We start from the raw sequence: 14057 nt of genomic DNA on the forward strand, positions 1-14057 counted from the left end.
ATGAAGAGATAGATGCAGCAATATCATAACATCTCAGTGACATACATATAGAATTTCATAACCCAGAAGGTACGTAAGAGGAGGCATAGAGATGAAGTAGTATTGGAGTCTATGCCTTAAGTGAATAAATAATTTGAAATTTGTATTCTTGAAGTGACTTGTTCCAGCCCAACTCTGATCCAACTGTAACCAATGAAACTTTTTCTGAGGGTTCTGATAAAGAACAATGTAGCTAAGTTTCCAGAAATCATTTCATTGTGCTGACCAATTCCACTCACAGGTTCAAGACCAAGTTCTCTACTCGTTCACTGCCTAGTGAGACACCAACATACACTTCATTTCTGACCACTTTCTTTATGCTCAAACCACTCTGTGATTCAATAATTTAATATCCTACCTCAATAACATTCAACAGACTGTCAGCAGCTCTCAAATTATTTATTTACTTGCACGTATGCACTGTGCCAATATACAAGAAAGTTTCTCATGTCTAAAGAGGCATTTCATAACAAAGGATCTACAGTGGTAAGCCCATGAAGGTTCATATTACTACGCTAGGCTCTAAAGAGAAAGCAGCTATGGACTAGGATGTATAATCTCAGGTCTTACCTCCCGAGAATTCCTCAGGTAATCACAGAATTGTATGGTATGCCTGTGGATGTCTTGATTTTTCATTTTCTGGTGCATGTAACTGAGATATTCCAAACCTAGCCAAAAGAGCAGGTATCAGCTATTTCCAGAGTGTGTATGAACAGCTCTAAAGCTACAAACATATGCAGCTCTATAAAATAAACACCTACATACCATATTGCCCTAGCACGTGTTAAAGGCTATAAAAGCAATAACAGAATTTCATAGGGTGTTTCCATTCTCTGTTAGACTTCAGAGGAGTGCAGCCTTCTCAGGCCATGCTGTGCTGAGTCACAGCATTCCCTTGTGTCTCTCCCAGCAGCTTGCAGGATAGAACTAGAGAGCTGCACACTGCAAAGCTTAAAGATAAAATAGTCTATGCAAGGATTTCTTAGCATGAAAGAGCTGGAGAACTGTTAAAAGAAGAATGCCATTCCCTTTTCACTTCAGCAGAAATGATGAAGAATTCATTTATTCACTTTAGAGGATGTGTTTCAGAGCAATGAGTAATGAATAATGCATCCAGAGAATCTGCCAACAGATACAGTATCACAGCACTGCTTTGTGAGTGTATGTGCCCTGAAAAATTTACCAGAGTTTATTTTCACAATAAGCCAGAACACCATTTCAGAAGACACTACAGGAAAGGAGACAAGGATATCGTTCTCCCTGCTTCCCACTTATTCCTGGGAATTACATTAGTACTTTACTATTTCCCACACAGGAAAGGTAACATCCCAAGAAAGACACAGCTGACCTTTCATCCCTTTTTTCTCTGACACAGTATAATAAATAACAAGTCATGCATGCCTGGAATCTATTTCTAATTCTGTAAAAATCGTGCCAGAAGATAAATGCAGAGGATAACACTTGGAGTTTATGAATTTTTATTTACTGATTCTTTTTCAATGCTGCCCTGAATTTTACTGTCTACAAACATCACATACTTAGCTGACTGAAATTAGACACAGTGAGCCAGTTCTTCCTGTGTTTTTCTTCCCCATCCCAGAGACCAATCTCTGTAGGCTCTGAGCTCACTTGGGTGTTCGGGGAACAACCATCCACTCGAATCACCTGGCAAGACACAGACAAAAACAAAATTCGATTTATAGAATGACTATCACCTCTGCCTTTCTTCTGATAGTTGTGCTATGACACAGACTTTCACAGCATTACTGAAATGCCAGTGACTGAACTGGCTTCCAACTGACAAAAGTTTTCCCATCTTTATTAGAAGCTGCAGAAGTCACATTGCTTTTGTTGAGTAAATTAGTGGTATTGTAGGTTTCTAAAACAAACTTAAAGTCCCTCAGAACACCTCAAGAGACAGTTAGGTCTCAAAGTTCAAGTCTCAGGTCTGTTGCCCATTTGAGCATCTCATGTAAACAAATCAGTCTTCATCTTTTGTTTCATTAAATAGGAATAACTCTTTTCCGATAATATTTTTAATATATATACATATATACAGTCAATGTGCAATCTACAATGTGCTAACTGGTTAATGGATTCAGAGAAAACACTCTTACACTGTAGGACTCATACACAAGTAAGAACAATTGCAGGTCAGTAGAGTACAGACAACACTTCTGCTCTAGATCATGGGAATCCTCCCCAAGTGATTACACCAGCTAGAGTGCAAAGGGTAATTCCTCTCTGTGTGAAAAAACTCTTGATCCACTATTGGCAAAATCTACAAGTTTAATCACTTTTAAAACTGAAATCCCATGCATTCTAACAAAAGGGAGATTAAACCAACACCAGACACAAAAAAAAAAAAAAAAAAAAAAAAAAAAGCATTTCCCACTTTCTGTGCAGCATTTCCACCATACCTTACACCAAAACATTTTCAGTTCACCTATATTTAGTCCTACATTACAGAACTGCTCTTACTGAGTGAAAAAGACAGTTATGAGATATATGCTTCTCTTCCATCTACACATACCGGCACCTGAAGGGGTTTTTGATCCTTCTTTTCTCTCCCAGACTTTCTGTCTCTGTTTTGTTGTTTTGCTTTTGTTTCTTCACTGTGGTGTAGCTCACAAGATGGTAAAGACTCTGTGGGAAAGAATCAAAAAAACATCATTAAGCTACAGAGCTTTTGTTTACAAAGAGACGATCTGATAAGACTGAGAGTTGGCAGATCTCCAAAGCAAGCTGAGAAAGACTTGTGACATCCGAAGACAATACTCACAAAATTTATGCAGTTCGGTACAAAGATGGTCACCATCATAAGACAGAAAACAGCAAATGTTATCTATAATCTCATAGCGTTTATACTTAGAAGTGAAATCTGCTATATTTAAGCTGTCCATAAGAAAACTTGGCTGTGGACAGGGAGGATTTTAAGCCTGCTGTAAAAGTGTACACCTATTCATTCTCAACAGAACCTTCTGACTTATGATAATGTCAACACATCTCTCAGGGTTCTGTAATTTCTTTCGTTTTCTGTAATTCTTACATTGCTTCACCAGGGTAGGAAACTACCCTAGAGCCAGTATAGTTCCTCTAACACCACAACTGAGTAGCCAAAGCTGTGAGATGCAGACAATCAGGGTGGGGCTGTTTTGTGGCTGACACTATGATGCCACCCAGCTCAGATACCAGGCACAATTTAAAACTCCCCCACAGCAGTGATTCCCAGCACAAAGAAAATGAAGGAGTAACTGTTTGCTTACTACCCTTAGCTGTGCTGAGGTACCAAAGAGACACTTTTTAATAACATATTGAGTTTCTCAACAAAAGATACTGTAGAGGTACAGCATTTTATTTTTACCATCTGTGGCCTTGCAGCTTTTCCCTCTCCTCTCTTTTTTAGGGGATGGTAAGTTCTTGCAGAAACTCCATTGCTTCCAGAGTGGACTGATCCACGAGGTGCTGTGTTTCAGTTTATTCTCAGAAATGACGATGCTGTGCCGTGAGCTGTTGGAGTTATAGGAGAAGGACTTAGATTCTTTTATCTGTATGTGCGTGGGAGGTCTACTTGTGCAACTACAGTCACAGTTAAAGGTGGAATGTATGCACAGGTCCTTCTTCTGTTTCTCCCTTGAGCTGAAAACTCCTTTTTCATCACCTTCAGAGAATCCCCAGTTCACATAACCACCTTCGGTTTCTTCCCTGTCATCACAGTAGGGTGCTGCATTTTCTCTGACTTCAAGCGATGTCTGGAGACTGAGAGAATGATCAGCATCTGTGGCATTAGTCTTTTTTGAAGGCAGGTGAATAATAAAGTCTCTCTGATTCCATTGATAATTTTCTGGCTCTTTTTCAACAAGGCTGATGCTCCGCAAGTTTTGCTGCACAGCAATGCTGCTTTGCAGTCCATCATTGAATATGTGTTCCCTGTACTTGGTAGGAGTGCTCGAAAAGGACAAGTTTAAGGTGATGGTGTCAGAGAAAGGTGCCCGCTGGTGATCAGGAGGAACTAGCAAAAATTGTCCATATCTGGGGGATGACTTAGACTCAGAGGACACACCTGAAGTAAGTGTGTCATCACTTTCTATCTTATGAGAACTACCTTCTACCAGCTTGTCACTCTCAGTCCTCAGTATGTGGTCTGTATATTTTGATGGCTGCTGACTCCTCACCAAGCTCCCTAAGAGTGAGGGTGGCATGCTGTAGTAGTGATACTTCTTGTCATACAAACATTCTAGACTGCTCAGGGTCTTGGAATAGAGTACATTGTTCCAACTGTGGGGCAGCTTTCTACAGGGCCTATGTTTTTTGTCAGCCAGTAAGGCTTCTTCCACCTGCAGTGTGTCTACAGCTGAAAGCACTTTCAGGATGTCCACTGTCAAAGCAGACAGGTCTTGCAAATGTCCCAGCTGGCTGTCCAAGGAAAGCAAAGATTCCTTGATATAAAATACCTTCTCATACACCTCTTTCAATTGCAGAAACATCTCCTCCACCCTAGATGAAAAAAGAAATGATACTTAAAATATCTTGACTTCAGCTTACCAGATGATTAGCACATGAACACATTTTAAAACAGCACTATTTAAAAAAGTCTTTTGTATTTTTTATGGTGACTTCCATTCCCATGAAAATGTGTATTTGGCAACCCACGGAGGCTTGAAACATGCCATTCAGTTTACTGAGCCAAAAGTCAGTGATTGTTAAGGAAGTAGGCTTTTTGCTCAGTAAGTATCTAATAAAAAATACCACATTTCTATTAATCCCCATTTCATGATACAGAACCACTAAGCCATGGACAGGAGGTCAAAGCTTTAGAAATGCTGCATTGTAAGTGTAAATGCTGTAAAAATAAATATAAAATAAGTACAGTATTTCTTGTCAGTCAGTTATCTTTCATTTCTACACTTCCTGTGCAAACATGAGAAAGATAAAGCTTCATGCTACGGATACTCTACAGATACTGTTTCATTTCTCAAATACTGTAAACTGCTAGGAAAATGGTCTTCTCAACAACTTGTAAAGCCTTTTGGAACATATTTTGGTAAATTCGTTTATATCAGTTATCTTAAAAAAAAAGGCAGCTGAAAAAGAAGCAAAGCCTTTTTAATGGTCTTCGAATTTCCAGTGAAACAAACAAGAACTTGGCCTGAAACAGTATTTTTTTAACCAATTCATTATCTTTACATCTGTTAAAGGTACTCTCTCTGGTACTCTGCTGGAAGACAGCATCCAGTGGGAGACACCTCACATGGAGCAGGGAAAGGGAATGACTATGAGGGAGTGGTAGATGAAGAACTGCTATGGAATCACAACAGCCCTTCTCTGTGTGGAAAAGGAGGTAGAAGGTAGTCAATGTGGGAGAAGGTGTTCTTAGTTTGATTTTAGTTTCTCACTGCTTTAGTCTGTTAGTAATAGGCAATAAATTATATTAATCACTCTATGCTGAGTGCGTTTTGCCCATAACGGTAACTTGTGTGCAATCTCTCTGTCCTTATCATGAGCTCTTTTTTTATTGTGCTTTCTCCCCTCATTCCTTTGAGGAGCGGAAGTGGTGAGAGAGAGGTATGGTGTTCAGCTGCCAGTCAGTATGAAACCACCCAAATCCCATAAAGCATCTGCACACTCTACAAATATGCAGGGATACAATTCTGCCAGCAAGGCTTCACAGCCAGGCTCAACATTTGGTTCAAACAGAAAAGTTACATTTCCATCAAATTAGCAGGGCCTACATGTGCCTCTCATTTTCATAATGGCCATAACTGCTAAAAAAGCATTAGTAGTCCTTTTATAGAACTAATGCATACAAAGAGCACAAATGTGTAGCAAAACATACTTCTCTGTCGTCACACGGATCCTTTCGCTGTCACTGGAACTCAAGCTTTCATTCTTCTCATGAAAATATTTTTCCACACATTGTTCCTCAAAGTCATGGAGTTTCTTCAACTCGTCATCACTCAGGTACAGCTCTATACAAAGAAGTAGAAGTTGGTAAGAAGTGTGCTGACAAATGCAACTGTTTATAAGCGTCCACGAAAAAAAGAAAACTGCCAAAATAGGTTTCCTCCTTTGTCAACAGACCTAATTCCATGAAATTTGGGATTATGGAAAAAAGTTCAGAAGTGCCAAATACACAAAAATGTATTTTTCATCTTTTCTTAGGCAGGGAACAAAACCCCACTGATGAGAATTCCACTGTATTTCCTTTTAAAAACTCAGCATTACATACTGACTGTTCACAAACATTTGCTTTCTCCCAGACTCACAAAACTTATATAGCAGTATGTAAGACTTACGAAGATGTTACTGCAATTTGGTAGACATTCATTAAGCAGACACTCATTAAGCAGTGATATTTCAGATATTTCAGATATTTATTCAAAGCTGTGAAGGCTTTTTTTCACTTAATTGCTTTACATTTTCATAGGCATAAAATATCAAGACCACTGGCAGGAAAAAAAAAAAATTCAAAAGTTTTAAACTCCACAGTTTAGACTGCTCATAATCCTATTATTCACTTTCTCTCAGAAATCTTATACAGACACCAAGTAAGATTTCTGAGAGAATGGATCAATTATAAGTCAGTATGAAGGAATGCATATGAAGGAAAGCTACTTTGATACAAATTCCACATCTTCCAAGTTTCTTTTTTCTTTTCTTTTTAAACACCAGAGTTCCCACTGTGCTTGCAAGAAATTATCTATGCCGAGCAACATGTCTGTGTTTGTAACAGGTGCATACAGCTGTAACAAACAGCATCGCAGGGGAGCACCACAACATGTCTGAGACACTGAATCACCTGCTAAGCTCCTTTACCTCAGACCTCTTTGTAACCTTGCTTCAAAGATTTCACATTCTCTGTGAGGAATTTTCATTGATTTTCCACAGGGTGGCACTGGATCCTCATTGCTAAAAGCAATTTTTTAATCACAGCAAAAATTTAAGTACAAGAAACTTGTCAAGCAATATACAGGCATACAGAAAAGGAACACAAGAGCATATAAATGGGGAAAAAAAAATCACTTTCCGAGAAAACTATAGGCAAGGTATGAGCTCTCTTCTATCTCAGGACTTTTGAACGTGCTAAGCAGTCAGAATTTTCATGATGCCTAATGTACCTTGCAAGCAAGAAACTCACTGTGCTCTGACAGTAACTTACACTACACATGCATATAAAAAGAGCAGTGATACTTCAAAGGCAAGCTGATGCGTTCATCCATGAAGAAGAAGCTGAGCCTAGGAGCAGCAGTAAAGCTGCTTCAGCATTGATTAGTTAAGCTCATTTTTGAAACCTGTAAAGCTGTGAATTTTGAAATCTGTACGTGGCAGATATGTTGACACTTTCATGTTCAGTAGAGAAAATCTTGAATGAATTGTAACCCAAAAAGGGTCTGATCAGATCAGTTATTAGGTATCAAGAATGTTCTCAAATGTCAGGTATCATACCCCCAGTTGCTGCCATGAAGTCAAGAACAGATTCTGCTATATGTAATGTACTCCATAAGAAGTCAAGGACACGAGTCACTTGCTGAAGCATCTTTTTTATGAGCTGCTAGCACCTCTCACTTCAAAATACTCTGAACTAACTTAAATACATGATTCTCATTACAAAAGGAATTGAGAGCAGGAGTCTCATCCCATTCAATGGCATTTCACTTAAACTTTAATTTATGAACCACAAACCCCAACTACCTAAGCTCCAGAAAAAGAAAGTGTAAAAATGTAATGGTAGGAGGATACATGGGGAAGAAGTCATTGAATGTTATCAGAAAAAAAATACAAAGTAATCAAAAGCATTTGAACTTTGGGCAGTTAAAAAGGAATTGATAGTCTTCTTAGGACAAATGTGCAAAAATGTAGGCTTCCAGTACTGTTTGTTAAAAATGGGGTCATTCTATACTACTGAAAAAGTCAGCATCATGTTATTTCACGTCTGAGTTGTAATATATCTATGTCATTTCAGAAGGATAAGTGTACAACATCTTGCCAGTTATAGGCCAGCTGCAATGAAAATAGCTATGACTGAGCACAATTAAAGATAAAACTGGGAGTCAGAGCCTGACTAAGTTCTTCACTATTACTACCTACATTACATTTTAACCAACGCACGAAAAGTGAGGAAAGCAAAAGCCAAATAAAAAGCAACACATTCCCCTAGTCACTTCTTTTCCTATAAGCTGTCTCACAGGTACACTAAATTCTGGCTTGCAAATGAAAACAGCTGCTGGCCTGGAAAATCTCTTTCTTGAAAAACTGAGCTACAAAGAGATTTGAGACTGGCAAAATATTCTTCATAAGCTATTTCTGCTGGCCCTTTGATTAGCTCTGCTTACTCAGTCCAACGTCACCTTCCTCTTGATCAGACTCATTTGAGGGTTGATGGCGGAAGATGCGGTTTATCAGAAGTCCAATGTAGCTCAGGAGAATGAAAGGTGGAGGCAGCCATGGCTTCTCATGATAGGTCATAATGTAGCGGTACCGGTTGTACTTCCAGAGCTTGTTCGATATGGATTTCAAATCATAATAAACATTACTGAGAAGACATAAAGGGATAAGGAAAGTAAAACATTCCTGTGAGGACTCTTCTGAATACAGCACAAGATGCCTGTCTAAAGATCTGATGTGACACAAAAGAAAAGTCCCATTCCTCCAGTGAAGTTAAATCAGCTTAACAACTTTCATTTAACAAAGCAGCAGCATGTGCCTGCAGCTACAGCACAGAGAATGAGATCTTCAAAGCTGCCTAACAAACTGGGAGATCCAATTCCCATTTACATTAATGGGAACTGGGCAAAAAAACATCCCTAAAGTGTCTTTGAAATCTCAACCAGATTATTTAAACTGTAATACATAGCCTTTGTGGGAATTCAACATTGTCTGCCTCTTTGGACTGGATTAAGTACATGAATCAAGCTAAGGGAAAAGTGTTAACAACATTTCTACTGCCTTTTTGGGGCACTACTCCTACAGCAAAATATGTGCTTTTAGAGGCAGCTACATAAGCAATTCTTCTGTGGGTTACTCTTTGGAGTAGTGGTATTACTAAATATGGCTCTTCTGTCATACAGAGCATTCTCTGCACTATGACTGATCCAAGTAAAGGAAAACAACTTCATGGCCTCTGGCACTTCAGTTTCAGTTGCACAGTCAAACTAAACACTCAACATATTTTCACAAAAACATCAGCTTTGCTTTTGGGAGCATAATTAAATATATTGCTCATACTCATTTTTGGTCCCACTTCTGGAACAATCAAATCACTAAGCAGAAGGTTTAACATATCATCATTGCTAAAGGTTTAAATCTAGAAATAATTCAAATTACAATTCCACATCAGTGTATTAAAGAAAAAAATTAATGCCTTGCTACAATTTCAAGAAAGGGATTTCTAATTGGATGTGGGAATAGAATGAGTTCTGATCATTCCATTTTCCTGAATATTAATCACTACATCTCTAGCTTAGAAATTTTTTCAACCTACAGCTGACTTCCCCAAAAATGTTATAATTCTAGAAAATTAACTACTTGGGTTACACTGTTCTTTACTAATATTGACACAGAACTTGAATCACTTCAATGGTTTCCTTGCTAAAACTCAAAAGGTTAGAATCATTATAAAGACATTAGAAAAAGCCTCCTACACTGGCAGCAGATATTAAAAAACAGATAGTTCAATGCACTATGGTTAGATTTCAATTCAAGACCACAATTGCATGGAACAACAGGAATTTTCAAATTTCTAAAAGGAAGAGCGTGCTCCTCCAAAGTTGTTACTCCCTTCCCTTATTATCTGCTAATTTACATCTTGTGCTACCTTGTGATGAACATTATATAGGCTGTCAGTGCAACAAATACAATCTCTAAGAACAAAGGACAAATTATTTCAGAGCCGAATAAAAGTTGCTTATTTGCCAAGAAGAGTTGTCCACTGTCAGATTCTGTTCAAACCACAAAACAATCAACACAGAAGTGTTGGCAGAATGTCCATCATTTGTCTTTGGATGGTTGGGGTGAGATTTGTTGTTGTTTTTTGTTGTTGTTGTTTTGTTTTGTGTTTTCAGTAATATAACATGGTACTTACTTAAAGAAAGCAATGAGTAAGTTGACCATGATGATGTACTGCACAAAGAGGTAGACAGCTTGGAGGAATGGTGTGAGGAAGGAGCCAGGAGGACAGTCTTCATTGGTTTCACAGACTGGAAGGGAAAAACATACAGCATTAGCAAGAAAATCAAAGCAGAGCACAGCAAGGACATATGCTGCTCCTTTGCCTTAGCAAAAACCAATTTGTCCTTGGTAACTTCCACAAATGTATGTTGTCAAAAGTCTACCTCCACGTAAGGAAGATAGGAGACCTCTTTATGATCCTACTCCCTCATAGCTTATGCTGTAATTTAGAAGTTCTAGGCACCATGTCATAAATATCAGTTATCATACCAGATATCACAACATTTTGATAAGGGGAAAGACAGTGTAACTGCAATATATTTGAGAGATTGTAAACACGTAAACTGAAAGTGATCCTTAAAGCAACTAATCTTTAAAGCAAGTCACAAAGCTTTCAGTGACTACGTGGAAAAAATACAGCTGCAAGACTGTTTTATCATTACTGAAGCATTAGTCCTTTATAGCCTCAGTAAAACCAAATTAATTCATGTGCAAATGTACACGTGGCAATGGATATTTTTGATGTATTACAGAAACTAAGAGATCCCTCCTGATTTTTTTTTTTCCAACTGTCAAAATAAAAGTTTTCCAATGTTTAGAATTTTTTAATCAAAATGACCTCTGACAAAGTTAAAAACACGTTTATAACACACCAGCCCTAAACTCAGGAGATACTTTACAGCATACAGGTTCATTACAGAAATCATCTCTGAAGTTTCAAACTTCAAAAAGCGTAGCATTACTAAGTGATTAAATGAAATAAATAGTGAAAATTAGTGCAGCACTTTTATTAAAAGTATTTTGATTTATACAACCAAGACACATATCTGTCGTGACAATTTCAGCAATGATAACAGATGTTACTTCCTTAATTATTTAAAAGAAATAGGCCTAAGCTGAACTATATATCCTAAATATCTATTTCTATATGCATACTTTCTTTTTTATTTCAAAGAGTAGGAGCATCAGAGTGCTTTCTATCTATTATAATGAAAAATTACTGGAGTGACTGATTCTTCTGCCTTATTGAATCAAGGTCAATGTCATAATCAAGAACGCAACATCTTTCCTATTCATTTAATCTATTTATTTTTATGCTTAACTCGTTGATCTGCTTAAGAAGGATGCCAGGTACCTCACCATGGTGAAAAAACATTTTCCACTGTTCTCTTTCCTTTTTTCTTTCCCCTTATTCTACCTCCCATTACGGCAACTTTGCTATCTTTTCTCTGAAAGATCACTAGCTTTTAACTGTCCTGTCACAAGCTCATATAACTGCCAAATACTCTCATCAAGATTTAGCTTATTATTAGCCCTTAAGTGCTCTGCTCTGAGCCTTGTAATATGCTTCATTTCAAAAGTTAAATTTGAAAGATTTAAAGTTTAATCTTCATTTTATACAAATAAACAAATATTTTCATCTGTAATCATGCAATTGTACAAATTAAGGCTATTTGTATTTTGGACTCAAAAGTTTTTGAAAAAGAAGAAATCCAATGTGAGGTCAAAACTTATCAGTCCAAAGTGAACATTTAAACTACCTACCATCTATTTCTGCAGCATAGACCTCACCAAACATCATCCAGTAGGGCTGAAATATAATATCTCGTGCCAGAGACCAAGAAGGAAGTTCTTCTGGTGAAAGGATTGCCTTTCGTGAGACGCCAAAACTCAGCAGAACTATGGCCATCATAATCACAATATAGAACATGTTTGCTGTCTAGGCATTGAAGAATTAACTGTATTAATTATATGTAACTTTTTTACACATATATACATGCAAATACATTTTAAAGAAGATAATCAGTTACTGCTTTTACCAATAGGAATACAAAAACAAGGTCAACAATCTAATACACTGGAGGAAATAAAAACATTTTCTAGAGGTTAAAATCTTTCTGGACTAAAAAGACCACAGGTCCTACTTGCTGCTCAAATCTTTAAGATCTTAAGTAAGATCTGAAAATTGCAGAGGCCTTGTGATTGTGCTTGTCATCCATGGTATCTTTTTCCAAATTGAAAGTAAGGAGCAGCAGTTAAAATGATTTTCCCTTCTAACACTGAATCAGAATTACTATGCAAGACAGAATATAAAAGTATTAATAAGATAGCTCCCAAGATCTGAGGGAAATTACAGTGGGAATCTGCATATGTCCCTCAAGACTAGTCAACAGTTCAGCAGCAGTTCAGATACCAAAAGAGAAAAAAAAATTAACTTTGATCTCAGAGAAATTTTGCCAACTAAAAATGGAGTATAATTATTTGAATCAAAATGTAAAATAATAATGAGGCAGTTTCCAAGAGCCAGGGGAATTATCTATAGTAATGAGCCTATCTGCAAGACATGGTGATTTTTCTTCCTCCTACTATCAGGCTGGATCAGAAACTCAACTCAAACACAACCCTTCTCTAAGGAACTAAGTGAAAAAGGCTTTTGTGAATAAATTGAAATCTGACTGTCAAGTCACAAACAGAAAAAATCATGATAGTTTCAGGTAATGCATTCACTGTGAGTTATCAGGAAACATCTCCTTTGACCATTGCTCTTTTCTGTCACTGCTGACCTTCACAGATATCTCAGTAGATGTCATGAGTGCAATAAAATTGTTCCACAATATAATACTTACCATTTTCCCAATCATTGTCAGATATGGGCCAGCATGCTGATTCACAGCAAAAAGATCAAGGAGCCGAGCGTACCAAAATATTATATCCAAGCAGTAAAGTAGCCGCCCTACTGTTTGAACAGGGGGCTCAGACCAGCGCAAGCCAAAACCAATCATAAACAGGATGATAGCTAACGAATCAGTAAAATTCCAGTATTCATAAATCCACACCTTCACTTTCTGGCGGAATTTTCCAGGTTCTGAGATAAACACCTGAATAGAATGTGGTAGAATGTGTAGAAAAGAAATCCATGAAAATCACATTCTTTAACTTTCTCTGTCTGAACTGTTTTATGATGTTTGAAAATCTATCTTTTTTTTCCCCTCTTTTCTCTATTTTTTTGCAGACCCACAAACAACATATTGCAATTCAGTCTTCACTGAGGTTTAGATTTAATCTGTAGTATCATATAGCTCAAATATGACAAGACAAATAAGATAGATATTCTTGGAATAGCAAGTTCTATGCCTGTACCCAGACACTGAAGAGTGTGTTCCTCAGTAGAAAACAGCAAGGAGTAGAGAATGGTTATGCATATTTATCATTATAAATTAATTAGTATTTTCTTGAGGAATGGTTATGACCTGCAAAAGACCTTTCCAAAGCCCATAATCATGGAAAAATATCAACCTAACCTCAATGGAAAAAAAATTAAGTCCTCTTTTTTCAGACCAAAAATGCAAAGCAAAACCCTTGCATTACACCAAGGACACATTAAAAAAAAGAGTGCTGGCAACTAGCAAGGTAAAGAATGAAATGTTTGCTCCTTGAACTGTGAGGTGCCCCAAAGGGATTTTAGGCTTCACTGAGCAAATGTGTGAAGTGGAATCTTTGGGAGGCTGTAAATAAAATCTTTGCACAATGCATGAATGAGACCAGTAATGTAGTGCTACGTAAGGTCATACTGATAAGTACCAAGTGAAAGAAAGATTTTTAAACATTATGCCCTTATCCTGCAATAATTTATACATTTGAACATTCACGTAAGCAAGTGATCCTACTCAATTCAGCTGGAGAAACTCTCATGAGAAACTAGTTGAAGAATCAGGATTTAAGGCTTTAACCATTATTTGATACAAACTAGAGAAATAAAGGCTTGTAGTTACATCTAATCAGACCCTCAGCAGTTAATCTGATGGATGTTAGACACATCATCCTATATAGTCTTTGATAGTTGGCCAGAA

The 14057-nt window shown here is 37.4% G+C and overlaps 1 protein-coding gene across 3 annotated transcripts in view; it reads right to left on the bottom strand.

The window, feature by feature from the left end:
- Positions 1-14057, bottom strand: part of TRPM6 (transient receptor potential cation channel subfamily M member 6) — a 92564-nt gene that overhangs the window by 24290 nt on the left and 54217 nt on the right. For all 3 annotated transcript variants that reach the window (XM_048931937.1, XM_048931936.1, XM_048931935.1), the window contains 9 exons: positions 12834-13085; positions 11752-11926; positions 10121-10235; positions 8373-8572; positions 5876-6008; positions 3404-4536; positions 2573-2685; positions 1578-1704; positions 610-707 (listed from right to left, as the gene is read on the bottom strand). In XM_048931937.1, coding sequence (XP_048787894.1) covers positions 610-707; positions 1578-1704; positions 2573-2685; positions 3404-4536; positions 5876-6008; positions 8373-8572; positions 10121-10235; positions 11752-11926; positions 12834-13085 — 2346 coding nt within the window. The remainder of the gene's footprint in view (positions 1-609; positions 708-1577; positions 1705-2572; positions 2686-3403; positions 4537-5875; positions 6009-8372; positions 8573-10120; positions 10236-11751; positions 11927-12833; positions 13086-14057) is intronic.

The sequence above is a fragment of the Lagopus muta genome, chromosome Z (assembly GCF_023343835.1).
Source record: "Lagopus muta isolate bLagMut1 chromosome Z, bLagMut1 primary, whole genome shotgun sequence".
Lineage (NCBI taxonomy): Eukaryota > Metazoa > Chordata > Aves > Galliformes > Phasianidae > Lagopus > Lagopus muta.